The 16,698-nt window shown below is 41.0% G+C and overlaps 1 protein-coding gene across 1 annotated transcript in view; it reads right to left on the minus strand.

Moving 5' to 3' along the window:
- Nucleotides 1–6,318, minus strand: part of LOC125887071 (protein arginine N-methyltransferase 8-B) — a 38,922-nt gene extending 32,604 nt beyond the window's left edge. The window contains exon 1 of the mRNA XM_049573582.1: nucleotides 5,499–6,318. Within this exon, the coding sequence (XP_049429539.1) occupies nucleotides 5,499–5,567 (69 nt within the window). The 5' untranslated portion in view covers nucleotides 5,568–6,318. The remainder of the gene's footprint in view (nucleotides 1–5,498) is intronic.
- Between the last annotated feature and the right edge of the window lie 10,380 nt (nucleotides 6,319–16,698).

The raw sequence follows: 16,698 nt of genomic DNA on the forward strand, positions 1-16,698 counted from the left end.
GGCTCATGTCTCAGGGAAGCTAATGAAAGTAAAGCAACAGTTCCATCTAAAACACATCATTTCTCAGGCACCTTATGTCCTGTAATTTTAGATATAAAGTATTTTCCACTATTTCTATTTCCTCTTCAGTTTGCATTTATACAGTCTGATCTCGCAGCACACTCTGACACAGGCTGCAGCTGGAATTTTATTTTGCTACTTTATATTTCAGAGCCTCCATTTATGTGCTGCATCTTCACCTCCAACTGAGGCCATTCAGCTCTTCAAAAAGCAGTTTTCCATTGTTGCCGTTGAGGCAATGAACAGCTGAGATAAGCTCATCTTAGCTGCTGAGATTACAACAATAACCTGTAGGAGCCAGTCCAACACTACAGCTATGATTTCAGGTATTTTCAGATCATTCTCCTACTTTAATCTTCACTTTGAAGTTTGTCCTTTATCCTTTAATTTAATCTAACAAGGAGGCCTTGTAACAGAGTGAACACAGTAGATAACCTTACCTATAGATGAAGTCACACTATTGTGATTTACAGCACCAGCGCTGTGTGGAACATGGATCTAGTGGACTTACAGTGGGATTTCTGTCAGCTGGATTGATTTTTCCTTGTTTGTGAGAGTCGATTCTCTCCCTCCCTCCCTCCCTTCTCCTCCTCCTACTGCATCTATCCCTTTAAGATGGCCATCATATTTATTTTTGTCCTCTTTTTTCCTGCTGGGCTTAAATGCCACAGACTGGGACACAGTGACCAAGAAATGATGTGAGATAATAACTGGTCACAGCATGGCGGGCTCACACTAAAGCTGACCTGGGCCAGTTACATCAGGTGTTCACTAATGACGCATTATGCAAGCTGCATGCAATTTCTGTCAGTCGGTGTGGCCAACACTTTGGTCCAGACTGAAATATGTTGACAGGTACTGGATGGATTCTCTTGCAAGTTTGTGCAGACATTCATGTTCACCAGAGGATGTATCCTACCGACTCCTCTGACTAAACCTCTTGTGCTATCATGAGGTAATTTAAAAATGTTCCCTGGGGTCACTGAGTTGAAATCACACACCTACAGCTTAGCCCACTGATGTTATACTCGTTGTAACCCTTGTCCTCAAATTTGTGGGCAGGACAGTTTTCTTGACTTGAGATATTGCTATCTCTGTGATGGCTAAACAAAGTTTTACTATTCAAATTGCATTTGAAACATCCATCTCCCTTTAGCCTTTTGCTGTTGAACTGAAAGGACAGCCCTTACCCATCTCTTGCGATGTTAGTTCATATCAAGAGACAGAGGACCCTGGGAACAGAGGGATGACCCAAACTAGGATGGGGATCATGGTTAATCTGTATCTGCCAATCATCAGCGTATTAGTATTGTCATTGTGAGCATGTTAGTACTGTATGCTGGTGTTAGCGCACCACTGTCGCTGTTTATGGAGCCACTAGCTCAGCTGTAGATTCTTAAGTCTCGTGAATGACATCTCATTTCATAGTTACCCAGATACTCCTGCTGCTATAGACGTCTATTAAATCACGCAAAACTTAAAGCTACATTTGTATGGAAACTCTAAAATGCTCTTGAATGAGCTCGAATTGCAATATTTATTTGGTCATTTTCCATAACGGCTTATCCTGTTGGGGGTTGCAGGGGGCGCTATCCCCGCTAACATTAGGCGAGAGGCGGGGTACACCCTGGACAGGTCGCCACACTATCGCAGGGCTGACACATAGAGACAGACAACCATTCACACTCACATTCACACCTACGGCCAATTCAGAGTCACCAAGTAACCTGCATGTCTTTGGATTGTTGGAGGCTGAAGCTGAAGCTGGAGCACCCAGAGAAAACCCATGCTGACATATACTCCACACAGGAGCGCTCCCCCACCCTGGGTTCAAACCACCAAACAGAGGGTTCGGACCAGGAAACCCTCTTGCTGTGAGGCGACAATGCTGACCACTGCACCACCATGCTGCCCAAGCTATAATAATTTGAGTACTGCCGTCTATTCTACAGTAAATTGATTTGAAGCTGATGGTACACATAATATTAGAGGTGAGGCAAAACTTTCTTTGAAAAGACAAATTCTGAGTAACAATAGCTTAAAAGTGCTGTGTTGGTTTTTGAAAGACCTGACAAAGACCTGCAGTAGTCGAAACATGTTGGTTCTTTTAATGATTTAACCACTACAATAAAGGCTTTTTAATATTTCCTTCATTGTTTTTTATATTTCTCAGAGTGCCTGGGTTGCCTTCCTGTCACTGCTGTGATGGTGAATACGGAAACAATAAAAACAAGTTGGGTGTGCCTACTTTACTTGTGTGGAACCTGTTGACAAACTAGAATAAGGTCAAACTAATTATATACATCACATGAAAATACAATGTTCTAGTTTACTGAACTCAAATTTATTAGTTAACTTTTACAAATGTAAATCATGTAGCCGGTAAGTATATTCTTTATATTCATACAACATAAATGTATAATTAGGGTAAGCTTAAATGTCTCTTATTGATCAAGTGCGTTTTTAAGTTAGATCAATTGCCCCTTCGCTAAGTCCGGCCCCTGCACACAGACTGGCCAATCATAATGTAGCATCTGGCAGCTCAAACCAGGGTCCAACAACAACACAGCTGTGCTCCATTGACTCTAATGCACTTGTTTCAGATTTCCTTCATTTTCAGGCTGGTTTTGTGGATTTGGAGCTAAATGTTGTGCCTGGAGCACGTCATGTGTTAATGATACTCGTTACGTTGAGAGGTTGGAAAAAGATATACGTTTCTTCCCTGTTCCAAAACTTGCCTTGTCTGCTTCTCTCTGGAATGACTATTTCATTTTTCCAAAAAAAAATGATAATATTTCACCAGGGAGTGCAGTTAGTTACAGTGTGGGCTCCATGCTTACTGCGACAGCTTGAGAGACCATCACAAAGGGACGGGGCTTAGTGAAAGGTCAATTATATACATCACATAAAAACCCAATGTCCTAGTTAACTGAACTCAAATGTATTAGTTTGCTTTTACAAATGTGAAACATGTAGCCAGTAAAAATGTGCTTTAAGTAATGTAAATGTCTAATTTGTGTAAGCTTAAATATCTATTATTGATCAGATGTGTTTTTAAGTTGGATCAATTCACAATCAGTGTGTTACCGTAATACAAGTTCATTTACTGAGATGAGCTTAACATTTTTGCTTTTAACTAACCTAAAACAATTTTGTGAAACCTGTTGGCAAATTAAATTTAATTAAAGTCACAACAAAGTACAAACAGTTGTTGTACAAGTTTGTCCTTACAGCAGTGAGCATGAGAACATTGAGAGGCATCAGTGTCTAAGCTGACTAAAGTTTACAGAGTTCTTGATTGCGAGAACATTGTGAGGAACTTGTAATTAAAAAAGGGAGACACCAACTGTTGAACTTCTCTTAATCCTTTAAGCCATGATGTTGATCTGAAAAGGGAGCACTTGAGTACAACACAACAAATGAACCTACTATTTCTGTTAAGGATATTCTCACAACATGCGAATCATCGAGGAGGCTTTACTGTAACTGCACAGAGATGTGTTTAAACTCATGCATTACTTCATTCATATTATCTGAAATGCCAAGCAGATGTTTCCATTTAGCAACTGACCTAAAGTTAAACTGAGCTCAGCTATGAGATGCCGACACTCTCAGGTGTAAAGACTGCAGATAAAATCTCAGCATCCTCTAAAAATAACTCACAACAGCACAAGCAAAAAACAGGATTTGATAAACAGCTGGCTCCCAGCCAACACTCAAAGAGTCAATAATTACAAGACAGGGCCACAGAAGGGGTGATTAAGACTGCCAAGATTAATACTGAATCGATGTGGGACTTTCTAAAAGTTGCAATGCAGAAAAAAGGGAAATCGCTGCGGGCCGTCATTAACAGGAAGATTAAAGTAGACTTGGGGCGCAGTGTGGTCAGAGGAGAGCAGCTGCAGAGAGTGTAACTGAGATCTCCTAAAACAGGAAGGAGAGGGTGGCACACGTCCTTGCCTCTGACCCATCCAGACAGATAAACACATTTGGGGTTGTGTTTCAGACTGGATCATCGTCCCTATATGGAGGTGAGAATAGTTATATGAGAAGGACATTCAATTGGCACCTGTATTTGTACCTGAAGATGACCCAGGTTTGGATACTGTTACTCCTGAAAGTCAGGGATGACATCAGTAGGTTGAACTTTGTCCACTTAAGTGTTTCAATGCATATCCGGAAACAAAATGTACCAGATAGATGACTTAAAGGCTATAATGGCCTACTGAGGAGCTTTTTACTGTGATACGGTCAAAGGAGATCAGCACTGCAGTCAAGAAAGAGAATCACTTTGGTTCTCTGCCATTACGCCACTTAGGTGCCTCTGAGAACACAAATATTCCAACACGGCAGAGAGCAGCGGAAGACAGAGATGCATCCGTCCAGGCAGTGTCTTCTTATCATAATGTATCAGGTGCCTGCTTCCCTCAGACGTGAGTGCATTGAGAAAACGCTGAGAGTTTGAGCAAGGCTTCTCCTGTGAATAAACTTGCTTTGAGGTAACTTTTCTCTCATGAATACTGTTAAATGCAGCGACATGAGGGCCGTCTCAACATCACAGGGTGCTTTTAAGCATTACTTATCAGCACTGCTCCTTCAGCATTCAGTCACACTGTGAATACAGATGTGCCACCGCACTCAATAAAACACTGGGCTCATGTTGTGCTGCTATGAATTTATAGCTCAGGATAAAAAAGCCACAGTAGGTGCGTTTGGGAAAATGCATTATCAGATTTTTTAGGGGGGGACTCAAACTGTTCCCTGCATCCTGGGGATCCCCATCCAGAGCCCTATAGGGAGCCATGAATATAGACTTTCACCTCGCTGACGCATTAAGTCTTGAGCTTATCCTACTTTCCTCAAACACTGCTCCACACATCAGGTCCCAGCGTTTCCTCTGCAAGGTGCTGCAGTACCTTGGACAGCGCAAGTGATTCTGCTCTCAGAGCAGCGTGAAGCAGCAGCAGCAGCAGCAGCATCCTCTGTCCCGTTCAGCCTCATCATGCTCACAGCATGCTTCTTATTAGATCTGGATCTTTTTTATGTAAAGAGATTAAAATATATATTTTGAGACGCTGTCTGAGTGAACGGGTGAGGAAGAGCAGATCTTCCTTGCAACATCCTGTCAGTGAAATCTCACACTGAACTGCAGAACGCACTAACAGTGGGAGCTACACGGTTAAAAAGAAAATGCATATTGCATCAAAATGCATGCATATTTTTCCCCATAAGTGTGCTCGGTGTTGGGAATGCTCTGCACAAAATGCCTGTTCCCCTGCAGACACTGAGCCTAACTGCTGTCTCACTATCCGGACAGCACCCTGCATTCAGTCCGAGCTGCAACTTCTACTGAAGCTAGGACCACATGCTCCAGGATGCATTCAAAGCACTGTCATTTTTTCTAACTTCTTAAAATCAAAGGTGTCTCTCACACTTACCTCAATGCTCTCAGACTCCGCCATTTTTCTCCTGAGGAGCATGCAGCGGGACGAGTGCTTAATTCCCATAGGAGCCAGCAGAAAATAATGTGCTCACACTTAATAGAAGTAACCAGAATATGAAAAACAGTATGCTTTTTTCCTCATTTAGTTCATTATCATTAAATAAATCTCACTCACATCCCCAAATTGCAATGTCCTTTATAAATTCTAAGACTGGAAAAAGACACAAAACTACAAGAGCACCCCAAAGCATTGCAGCAGCTGTTGCCATAAAGTGTAGTGGGTTCCATGGTGCAAAAGTTTGCAGTCCACCGGTGTGCTTTCCTGGAGAGCAGGAGAGGAAAAGGCATCATTTGGCATCAGCTGAGATGTTATAGATAGAAATGCACCGTCCTGTCCCCATGACCCGGCAGAGCGCAGAGAGGAGGCTCAGCAGATTGCAGCAGTGAAAAAGCAGCAGATTGTCATGAAAACACTGTTTTAGCCCCAGTTTGATTGATTCCTCTACCGCAACATTGTTTCTAAAAATAGACCCGCTGCTGCCTCGCAGGGTGGAAAGACACGCCGCCGAGTACACGCGCAGAAAACGTGCCCCGCCAATTTCTTATTACCACACGCCACCATTAATGCTTCCCCCTGCTTTTCATTTTTTAATGAAACTCCTGTGGAAATCCAGCTCCATTTATTATTCCGCTCTCCATCCTGGCAAAGTGCTGAACGCCTGCCTGCCTGCCTGCCTGCCCAGAGAAAGTTGGAGCCGGCTCTCACTCCCCCCTGTTGAAGAGCGAGGACGCTCTGTGCTCAGGTTGCACACACACACATGCACACACACGCACTGAGAGAGAGATAATGTGAGAAAATGACAACTCCTGTGTCAGAGAGCTGGCTGCTGTTTGTACTCCTGTTATATGCTTCACCTGCTCTGCTCACTCCACAGATGAACCAGGACAACCTCAACACACACATATTCACACACACACTTCTCCTTGATGCCTCCTCTCCCTGCTTTTAACATAAAACTGACTTTTTTTTAACTTCATTGTCACTAATAATTCCCACACCTTTGATTCAGCCCAAACTGCAGTGCTTTTCCAAAATGACTGCACACTGCCATTGCTGACAGGACTGTTTCATAACTAAGCGTGTGCTACTGTATCTCTTGTCTCTGAAGTCTTCTGCTTTAGCGCTGGAGTCTATTTTGAGGAGAGGCCATCCCTCTCTACCACCCACACCACTCACCACTTGTTACATTATTCAGCAGAGAGGGTAGGCAGACAGGCTCCAGGCAGTAGGCAGGCACCGGGATAGGGGACCTGCCTGGATGCTCTTTTTGTTGCCCACACCTCATGTCACCACACACATAAATATCCAGAGAGGCGAGGACCCCTCAACAAGCGAACCACCCAGAGGCAGAGGTTGACACCTATCAGAGGGGTCACTTCTACATCTGCCCAGTTAGCACAAGCTAACACAGTAGCAGTGGCAAACATCTAACACTGAAAGAGCTCGACTCTGTCAGCTCAGATTCCATCTATTTTCAATGGTAAAAAAACACTTCTCACTGAATGGTTCATGATTGCAAGCTATTTCTCTCCCTCAAAGACCTGCAGATAGTCACCCACACTATCTCCTCTCGTTTAGATGACTGTAACTCTCTATACACTGGTATTGGTCAGCCTTCTCTGTCCTGCCTCCAGCTGCTTCAAAACACTGATGCCAGACTCTTACAGGTACCCAGAGGTGAGACCATGTCACACTTGTTTTGGCCTCTCTCCACTGGCTCCTTTTTAAGAATTGACTTTAAGGTTCTCCTGTTTGTGTACAAAGCCCTTAACGGTCTGACCCCATCCTACATCGCAGACCCTCTAACCCCCTATTCTACGCCCACGGCCCTCAGGTCAGCTGACCAGGGGCTCCTGGCTGTCCCACGCTCCAGACTTAAGCTCAGGGGTGATCGTGCCTTTGCTGTGTCTGCCCCCAAACTGTGGAACAGCAGCCCCCTCCCAATTAAATCTGCCCCCACCACTGACTCATTGAAGTCCAGGCTCAAACCTACTTTTATTCATTAGCGTTTGAATCCCCCTGATGTGGTTTTCCCTGATGCATGCCTGTGTGTGTTATGTCTCTTATTCCTCTCTTATTCCTTTTGTACAGCACTTTGGTCAAGGTGAATTGTTTTTACATGATTTTAAATGTGCTTTATAAATAAATTTGAGTTGAGTTGAGTGAACAACGCTCGGCTCGTGACAAAAGAATTTCTAAATGAGCCTTCCTAATCCAGGCAATTACTGGGCATGTACATTGCATGCTAGCAAACAACAGTCTACAGTGATGCTAGTGTCTCTGTGAGGCTGTTCTTAGATACAGCTGTACTTGACCCTTTTGCTAACTTTAGCATGCTAACATACTCACAATGTCAGCACTAACATGTTTAGCAGGTCTAATGTTTACCATGTGTTAAGAGTATTAGCTTGCTACCGTGTTAATTTGCACTGATAAAGTAAAGCGACTGATGTCTTTAGTTTAGCAGGTAATTGGTCACTGAATTCCACTGACTGTCACATCAGCAAGGTTTTCAAAACAGTGCCAGGGCAGCTGTAATCAAACATGGCTTTGGATATTTGTAGCGTCTTTACCACTAATTCATCACATTTCTGCAAACAGTAAAATCTCAGTCATTATTAAACGTCAGATGGAAGTTGAAATTGACGGTGCAAAGTGTCACGACAATAAAATCAAATGATCACCAATGGAGAATAATGTTCGGATTTATCGCTCATAAATAATTTAAGATTAACTTTATAAAAGTGCCTTTGATTGACATTTTACAGAATGCTGTGCAAACTGTAAGAATAATAATACAATCAGTGAAATCAGCAAACAACTGAAGAAAAAAATGTTATCTGTCACTCAACCTATATTGAATCTCCTCCTTATCATATCAATATGTTAAAACCATGTGTACGCCTGGTCTGCAGAATATTCTTTGTTTATAAATACTGGTTTATGCATGGAAAAAGACACGTCCATGGTGTTTGTATGTACACATCTGGCCCCTGGAGCAACTTCAATACAATTCGTCCAATAGTTGTGAAGATATTTTACTCTAAAAAACAAATGTCAAACTAATGGTGGCACAAGTAGAAAAGTCAAGGGATCACTTAAGTCAGTAGGATTTATCCTCAGGGGACCATGAATGTCTGTACAAAATTAAATGGCAGTCAATCCAGTTGTTGTTGAGGTATTTCACTCTGGAACGACAGACAGTGCCATCTTTAGAGGCACGCTAAAAACACCTGACAAGGCTATAAATTCAGGGTCCTGCCAGAGCGTGAGGATCAATATTTCACCACACAGACAATTGATCATGCAGTCAAGCAGATCGCAGATAAGATGTTCTTTGATCTCGGTGTAATTACTCTCCTGTAATGTGCGGTATCATTTGTGACAATGGCAGCAGATGACTTGGCTTTCTCGCTGGGTCGTCGTTCCTCTTCAGTCTCACAGTGAGAGGATCAGATGCACTGAAATCACTTCAATTACCTCATTTTGTCTGCCTCTGATGTGTATCTTCTGGTCTTTTATCATCGCACGGCTGACTGCTGCCGAAAATACCTCAACTTTTTTTTTTTGGATAACAGAGCAATGCTAAGATCAATGGTAATAGTCCATTGTCCGGAGTTACAATAATTGCTTCCTCCTCTCTGATGTAGCCAGTGTGTGTGTGTGTGTGTGTGTGTGTGTGCATAAGGAGCCGGTCATTATCACAAGAGAACACTGCAGCCTTGTGAAGCTTAATCAGGCAATACTGCCTCTTTCATTTCAACATGAACTTTCTGGATTCCACTTATACACTTACAAACACGCAGAAGTAGCAGAAGGCTTGGACCTTATTAGCTTCGCTGTACAGTGAGAGCTACAGGAACAACTGTCAGATGTTGTTTAATTACGTGCTTACAGTTTACTATTCAGCCTGGGCAGCTGTACAAAGATTAGCACTCTTGTATCTGCTGCTTCACTTATTCATCCAGTTCAAATTTAATAAATATGCAGACTGTATTTCATTTGCCCAGCCGTCGTCTCTCCTGTGCCCCTGTTTGATTTTGGCTAAGCATTTGTTCATTTGGTGACTGTTTACTCAGAGATCACTGTGGGTTCGTCCTCAGCCGCCGAGTGAAGGAACTGTACCGACTGTTTTATAAAAAATTCTTGTCGGTTCACTGAGCAAATATGACTTTTCACACATGAATTCTGGTGCCAAAAAAAACACGGAAAAGATGTTCAGCACAGGCTTATATTTCTAGTGTAACTAAGGAGCTTTGAAAGAAAACAAGTGCTAACGTTTGCCTGCTTATGCAGGAAAATCCAAATGTGCAAAGTTTGATTGGTTGAAGGTTTTTATTTCTGGTTTCCTCACCCCAAACACCTCTCTTCTAACTAGAGTCCTATTTCTCTGATTCAAATACAAAAGCACAAACACCAGCCTTTGATGTCCGCACAATGCATGAGCACATCATTTACTAGCGAGCACAATGTAGCTGTTTGTAGGAGGTTTTCACACATGGACGAAAATAGGATTTTAACAAAGACACTGAGTGTTTTCCCCCGCTGCGCTGTTTTTCCAGCTTTGTGGACATCTCCATGTGTAGATTTCAAATAATTTTTTAAAACTCCCCCTATCTTGTTGACACGCTTTAATATCTTTACTGTAATACATTGGCCCATAATGATGACATTAAGATGTTACTGTTTATCTCATTAACAAGATAAGGAACATGGTGTCATGCCTGAATGAACATACTGTGACATAAATAGAGGAAATTAATAAGATACAGAGATGAAGCAAAAGTTAGGAGCAGGCTTTTCATAACAGATAGGACATAATAGAATACAAAAGAAATAAAGTCTTCCATGTGGCAACATAATGCAGCATTCAGGATATATCAGATTTATTGTACTTACTAGTTTCCAACTTGTAAATAGTGTTCATGAAAAACGAAGAAAACGTCAAAGCCAAAGTCTGTCGCCCAAGGTAATTAAACACAACTTTAGTTAACATAATGTTGTATTGTAAATGCACAATATTTAAACCCACATGTCCCCTCTGCAAAAATAATTGGAGGTCAACATTACTGCCATTAAGAGGCGGTGGCACGCTCATTTTTTAAGCTATGTAGTGGTGTCTTGTGAAACTAGACAACCAAAAGCGTCCATTGGTGCCATGTTGGCATACCTTGTCAAGAAGGGGTTAGATAATGCTCCAAAGGGAACAACCACAGCCATTTTCAAAGGGGTCCCTTGAACTCTCACCTCAAGATATTTAAATTTAAATACGTTTTATGAGTACCCACAAGTCTTCCCCTTAACTTGAGAAGGCTTGTACTTACATTTTTTGTTTCTTACAGTCAAAATACTCCTTCAAATTAAAGTTGTATATCCTCTTGAGACCTGAACTTCTGTTTGGTATGAATTTTTAATGTCTCCTAGCTATTTGAGATCAGTAGGACCCGATAAGTATAAAAATGAAACAATAACGATAATTAAGTTCCAGTGTCTTCAAACACGTACTCTCCAATTAACAGTGTAACAGGGTCTCAGGAGGATATTTGTCTTTTTCAGTAAAAGGACAGCCAGCCTATCACGTGTATGTACAGATACATGACAGAATTTTCGTGGAACTCAAAATGTTAACTGCACTGGTAATAGTCTATGCACATCAGACAATACGTAAAATTAACTGTGGAATGAGAATCCAAAATGTATCAATCACTCAGCATTAATAGAAGAAAACAAAAATAACCCCAGGTTTCTTTGACTCTCAGTCAGCACTGTAGCCAGGCTGACTGAGAGTCAAAGCTCTATTGAGCCCTGTATTCCTTTAGCCCTTAGCAGTAATGATTTTATGAGCTTTTTAATGACAAAATTCTAACTATTAGAGGCAAAATTCATGACCTCCTGTCCTCAGATAGTACCTATCTAACCTCAGACACAGCTGTAAGACCTAATATATATTTAGATTGCTTCTCCCCGATTTCTCTTCAAGAATTGACCGCAGTGATTTCTTCATCTAAATCATCAACGTGTCTCTTAGACCCCATCCCAACTAGGCTACTTTAGGGTGGTCTTACCTTTAGTTAACACTCATATATTAGATATGATCAATATATCCTTATTAACAGGCTATGTACCACAGTCTTTTAAGATAGCTGTAATTAAACCTCTACTAAAAAAGTCCACCCTGGATCCAGAGGTGTTAGCCAACTATAGAACAATATCTAATTGTCTCTTTATGTCAAAGATCCTTGAGAAAGTAGTCGCAGACCAGCTGTGTGATTTTCTCCATGATAATAATTTATTTGAGGAATTTCAGTCAGGGTTTAGAGTGCATCATAGCACTGAGACAGTACTAGTTAAAATTGCAAATGACCTTCTGATTGCTTCAGACAAAGGACTCGTCTCTGTACTTGTTTTATTAGATCTTAGTGCAGTGTTTGACACAATTGACCATCAAATTCTACTGCAGAGACTGGATCACTTAATTGGCCTTCAAGGTTCTGCACTAAGCTGGTTTAAATCTTATTTATCTGATCATTTTCAGTTTGTTCACGTTCATAATGAGTCATCCTTACGTACCAAAGTTTGTTTTGGAGTTCCGCAAGGTTCTGTGCTCGGACCAATCCTATTTACTCTATATATGCTTCCTTTAGGTAACATCATTAGAAATCACTCTGTAAATTTCCATTGTTATGCGGATGATACACAGTTGTATTTATCTATGAAGCCAGAAGAAAGTAATCAATTAACTAAACTCCATAACTGCCTTAAAGACATAAAAACCTGGATGAGCACCAATTTCCTGATGTTAAATTCAGACAAAACTGAAGTTATTGTTCTTGGCCCAAAACAACTCAGTTATCTGATAACATAGTTTCTCTAGATGGCATTGCTCTTGCCTCTAGCACTACCGTAAGAAACCTCGGTGTAACATTTGATCAAGATTTGTCTTTTAATTCTCATTTAAAACAAACCTGACGGACTGCATTTTTTCATCTGCATAATATTGCGAAAATTAGGCCTATCCTGGCCCGAAAGGATGCAGAAAAATTGGTCCACGCTTTTGTTACCTCAAGGCTGGATTACTGTAACTCTCTATTATCAGGTAGCTCTAGTAAGTCCTTAAACACTCTCCAGCTAATTCAGAATGCAGCAGCACATGTACCACCAGGAACTAAGAAACGTGATCATATCTCTCCTGTTTTAGCTTCTCTGCACTGGCTGTAAAATCCAGAATTGAATTTAAAATCCTACTGTTAACTTATAAAGCTCTAAATGGTCAAGCTCCGTCATATCTTAGAGAGCTCATAGTGCCATATTATGCCACCAGAACACTGCGCTCTGAGAATGCAGGGTTACTCGTGGTCCCTAAAGTCTCCAAAAGCAGATCAGGAGCCAGAGCCTTCAGCTATCAGGCTCCTCTCCAGTGGAATCATCTTCCTGTTGCGGTCCGGGAGGCAGACACCGTCTCCACATTTAAGACTAGACTTAAGACTTTCCTCTTTGATAAAGCTTATAGTTAGGGCTGGCTCAGGCTCGCCTTGTACCAGCCCCTAGTTAGGCTGACTTAGGCCTAGTCTGCCGGAGGACCCCCCTATAATACACCGGGCACCTTCTCTCCTTCTCTCTCTCTCTCTCGTGTCCTATTACTGCATCTTGCTAACTCGGCCATTCTGGATGTCACTAACTCGGCTTCTTCTCCGGAGCCTTTGCGCTCCACTGTCTCTCAGATTAACTTGTATTGCAGCGGTGCCTGGATAGTGTGACGTGTGTGGTTGTGCTGCTGCTGTGGTGCTGCCAGATGCCTCCTGCTGCTGCTGCCATCATTAGTCATTAGTCATACTTCTACTGTTATTATACACATATGATTATTGTCACACATGTATGCTATCAGATATTAATATATTATTATTAATTATAATATTATTACTTTCATTAATGTTGTTGTAAGCTACTGCCATTACCGTCTATCCTGCATCTCTCTCTGTCTCTATCTCTCTCTCTGTCTCATTGTGTCATATGGTTTACTGTTATTTTATTATGTTGATCTGTTCTGTACGACATCTATTGCTCGTCTGTCCGTCCTGGAAGAGGGATCCCTCCTCAGTTGCTCTTCCTGAGGTTTCTACCATTTTTTTTCCCCATTAAAGGGTTTTTTTTGGGGAGTTTTCCTTATCCGCTGTGAGGGTCCAAAGGACAGAGGGATGTCGTATGCTGTAAAGCCCTGTGAGGCAAATTGTGATTTGTGATATTGGGCTTTATAAATAAAATTGATTGATTGATTGATTGATTGATCAGTATGTGATTCCTTAACTCTCCATTGACATAGTTTTCAAGTGGCCTATACTGTATATGTCAACAGCATAATACATTTCCTTTAATTCAGTTATAGCTTTTGGTTTTGGTGTGCAACCCCAAGTTTTTCAGTGACCCCATCTGGCCATCCCTATGAAAAATTTCTGGGGGTGCCACTGCACACATGACCAGCTCTATAATCTGATAAATGTTGCCATTTGTTTGATGACGTGAATACTCTCAGGCAGTAAACACGGGAATCTTTTCACCTCTAATACCCATCCTGTAAGACATTAATGCAGCATATTGTCAGGACTTATTCAGCATAGCCAGTTTAACAAAAGGGCCTCATATTTCTCTCTCTGTCCAAAAGAAGGAGGGAGATATAGTGCTCCCTATGCTTCCCTCATATTAATTTAATATGGGTCGGCCTATTCATTCTCATGATAAGGAAAATCCTGGTCATCAAACTGCTGAAACCACTGCCTTCATTGAGGTTTTATTATTAACTGCTGGTTTGAATTATTCTGTAACCATTTCCTGGAAATATGACTTAATAACAAATCTGAGGTTTTAAATTAAAACCCAGTTGATTTCATGATGAAACATTGGTAGATATGCGTGACTTTGATGCTGCACTGCTGCCAGTTGATCTGACAGTGCCCTGTATTTCTGTGTTGCAGTATCAGGTGGCCAAACTTCAGACCCACCTGAATTAGTAATGCCAACATCAAAAGGTAGAGCAGCAGAGGAAAAGCTGCTGCCTTTATTAATCATTTGTAAAGGTGGCTGAGAGTGCTGCTCATTTATGACTGTCTGTGCAGTGTCAAGTGTGTGTCTACACACTGTCACAATCATTCTGCAGCAGTTGCAGTGAAGTGGGTCTTACATCTCCACCCACAGCATGTCACAGCAGTTCATTCATCATTCACCTCCAGATATCTATATTTTCACTTACAGACACCTTACCTACACAAGAAAAATATCTCTTTTAAAGATGCTGAAATGTTTAAAGTGTATCCCCATGACATCTGCAGACGTGTTCTCTGTATTTTGAACGTTTTCCAACCATTATCAGCTGCTCAGTCATTGTCACACTGTATACAAGTGCCCCATATGTCATCCAATTATATTTTCCATCCCTTGGCTTTCCTCCAACCGAATGCAGCTGATTTGATTTGGCTTGGGATTTGGATGCAAATAGCTTCCACAGTATCTTTACCATACTACTGTATCATTTCCACCATAGGAAGGTACCTTATTTTCCATGTAAAGCACTACAATAGACTTCATGAGTGTAAAGAAAAACATTGACATTGTGGGAAATACACTCATTCGCTGTCTTGCCAAGAAGTAGATAAGGAGATTGACACCATGCTCAGCTCTGTACAGCTAACGCTTTAGCTTAGCATAAAGACTGTAAATGTGAAAATACTACTTTAACAAAATGTAACAGCACCTCAAAATCTCAATAATTACAACATTATATCTTATTTGTTTCATGCACATAGCCACCTTGAAATGAGATTAGTGGGTTAGCAAGGTTTGTTCCATAAAGATGGCCCTCTTTTTATCTTGCTAAATCTCTATGGTAACCTATGCTTCACAGCTAATCTGGTTGGGACCATTTTTGTTCAGTTTTGTCATAAAATAATCTAAAAAGGCCTTTCTGCTTTTAATTTTTTTTAAATAGTTACATTATATAGTCAATAATCAATCTATGAGCGATAGTTTCTAAAATATTTCTTGTTTTTTGTGAAATTGTAGACTTTTTTTGCCAAGTGAAACTAATGTATATCAGTGATGCAGGAAATCTGAACAAGAATATTATTTCATTTTATTCACAAGGTTGTTCTTGCTCTCACTAAACTACTAAATATGTTTGTATTCTCTGATCCATCTGCCAACGCTGGCTCTAAAAGAAGCCTTCTATTAACCTCAGGTAGCATTATACATTAATAGTTCACTATATTATTTATCAGGATGGCATTTACTAACATATGAAAGGCTGTAAAATTCCATAAAACTATATGATAAAGGTTACCTCTTTGAATCATCGTTTTATGATTGGTCCTGATCTGCTGAAGTCTGTTTTATGCTGCTGGTATTTTACAGCTAATGCAGTTAGAAAATTGATGGGTCTGTTGGTATTTATCGCAGATAATATTCAATCAGTAACATTTATTTCACTTTGATTTGTCCAAAAACTAAAGGGATTTCCATGTATCCTTCAGTATGGGACAGGGATATAAATACAGTTCTTGACTAAACGTTAAAACTGCAGCAACAATCAGAGCTGTAGACTGGGCAGCCATCACTAATGAGAAAAACAGAGCAGTGTAATAAATGTATTAACTTGTGAATCAACACAAAAAGTCATTTTCTTTTTATATTTATCAAAGGTGGAAGTAGGAGAAGAATATGCAGGAAGCCTGTAGAAGAAAGTTGATAACCGCCTCCCGTTATCTCGCACTGGGGCTTCAGGGTTTGTGGAGCCAGCTAAGGCAAAGACAGCCTGGCACTGTCGAGCTTGCTTCGTGGTACACCCCTCAGGAGCAGTAACTTTTTGAAGCCTTGTCGTCACGATGAGGTTGCCAGGCAACCAGCAGAGACTTCAGGAAGTTACTGCTCTTGGCCAACAAATAGTCCAACATATAACCCCCACATAAAACAGAAACTTGTTGTTTTCACAGTTAAGGATTAAACAAACTGCTGGGCTACTGGAAAGAAAGACAAACTGCTAATTAGGCACCTTGTGGTGGTTTTAAAATGGAACAAAACTTCACACACAGATTCGCATCACAGTCATATAGTGCCTACGTGTCTTCATATCTAGTCAAAGTCAGAT

This window comes from Epinephelus fuscoguttatus, linkage group LG4 (genome assembly GCF_011397635.1).
Source record: "Epinephelus fuscoguttatus linkage group LG4, E.fuscoguttatus.final_Chr_v1".
Taxonomy (NCBI): domain Eukaryota; kingdom Metazoa; phylum Chordata; class Actinopteri; order Perciformes; family Serranidae; genus Epinephelus; species Epinephelus fuscoguttatus.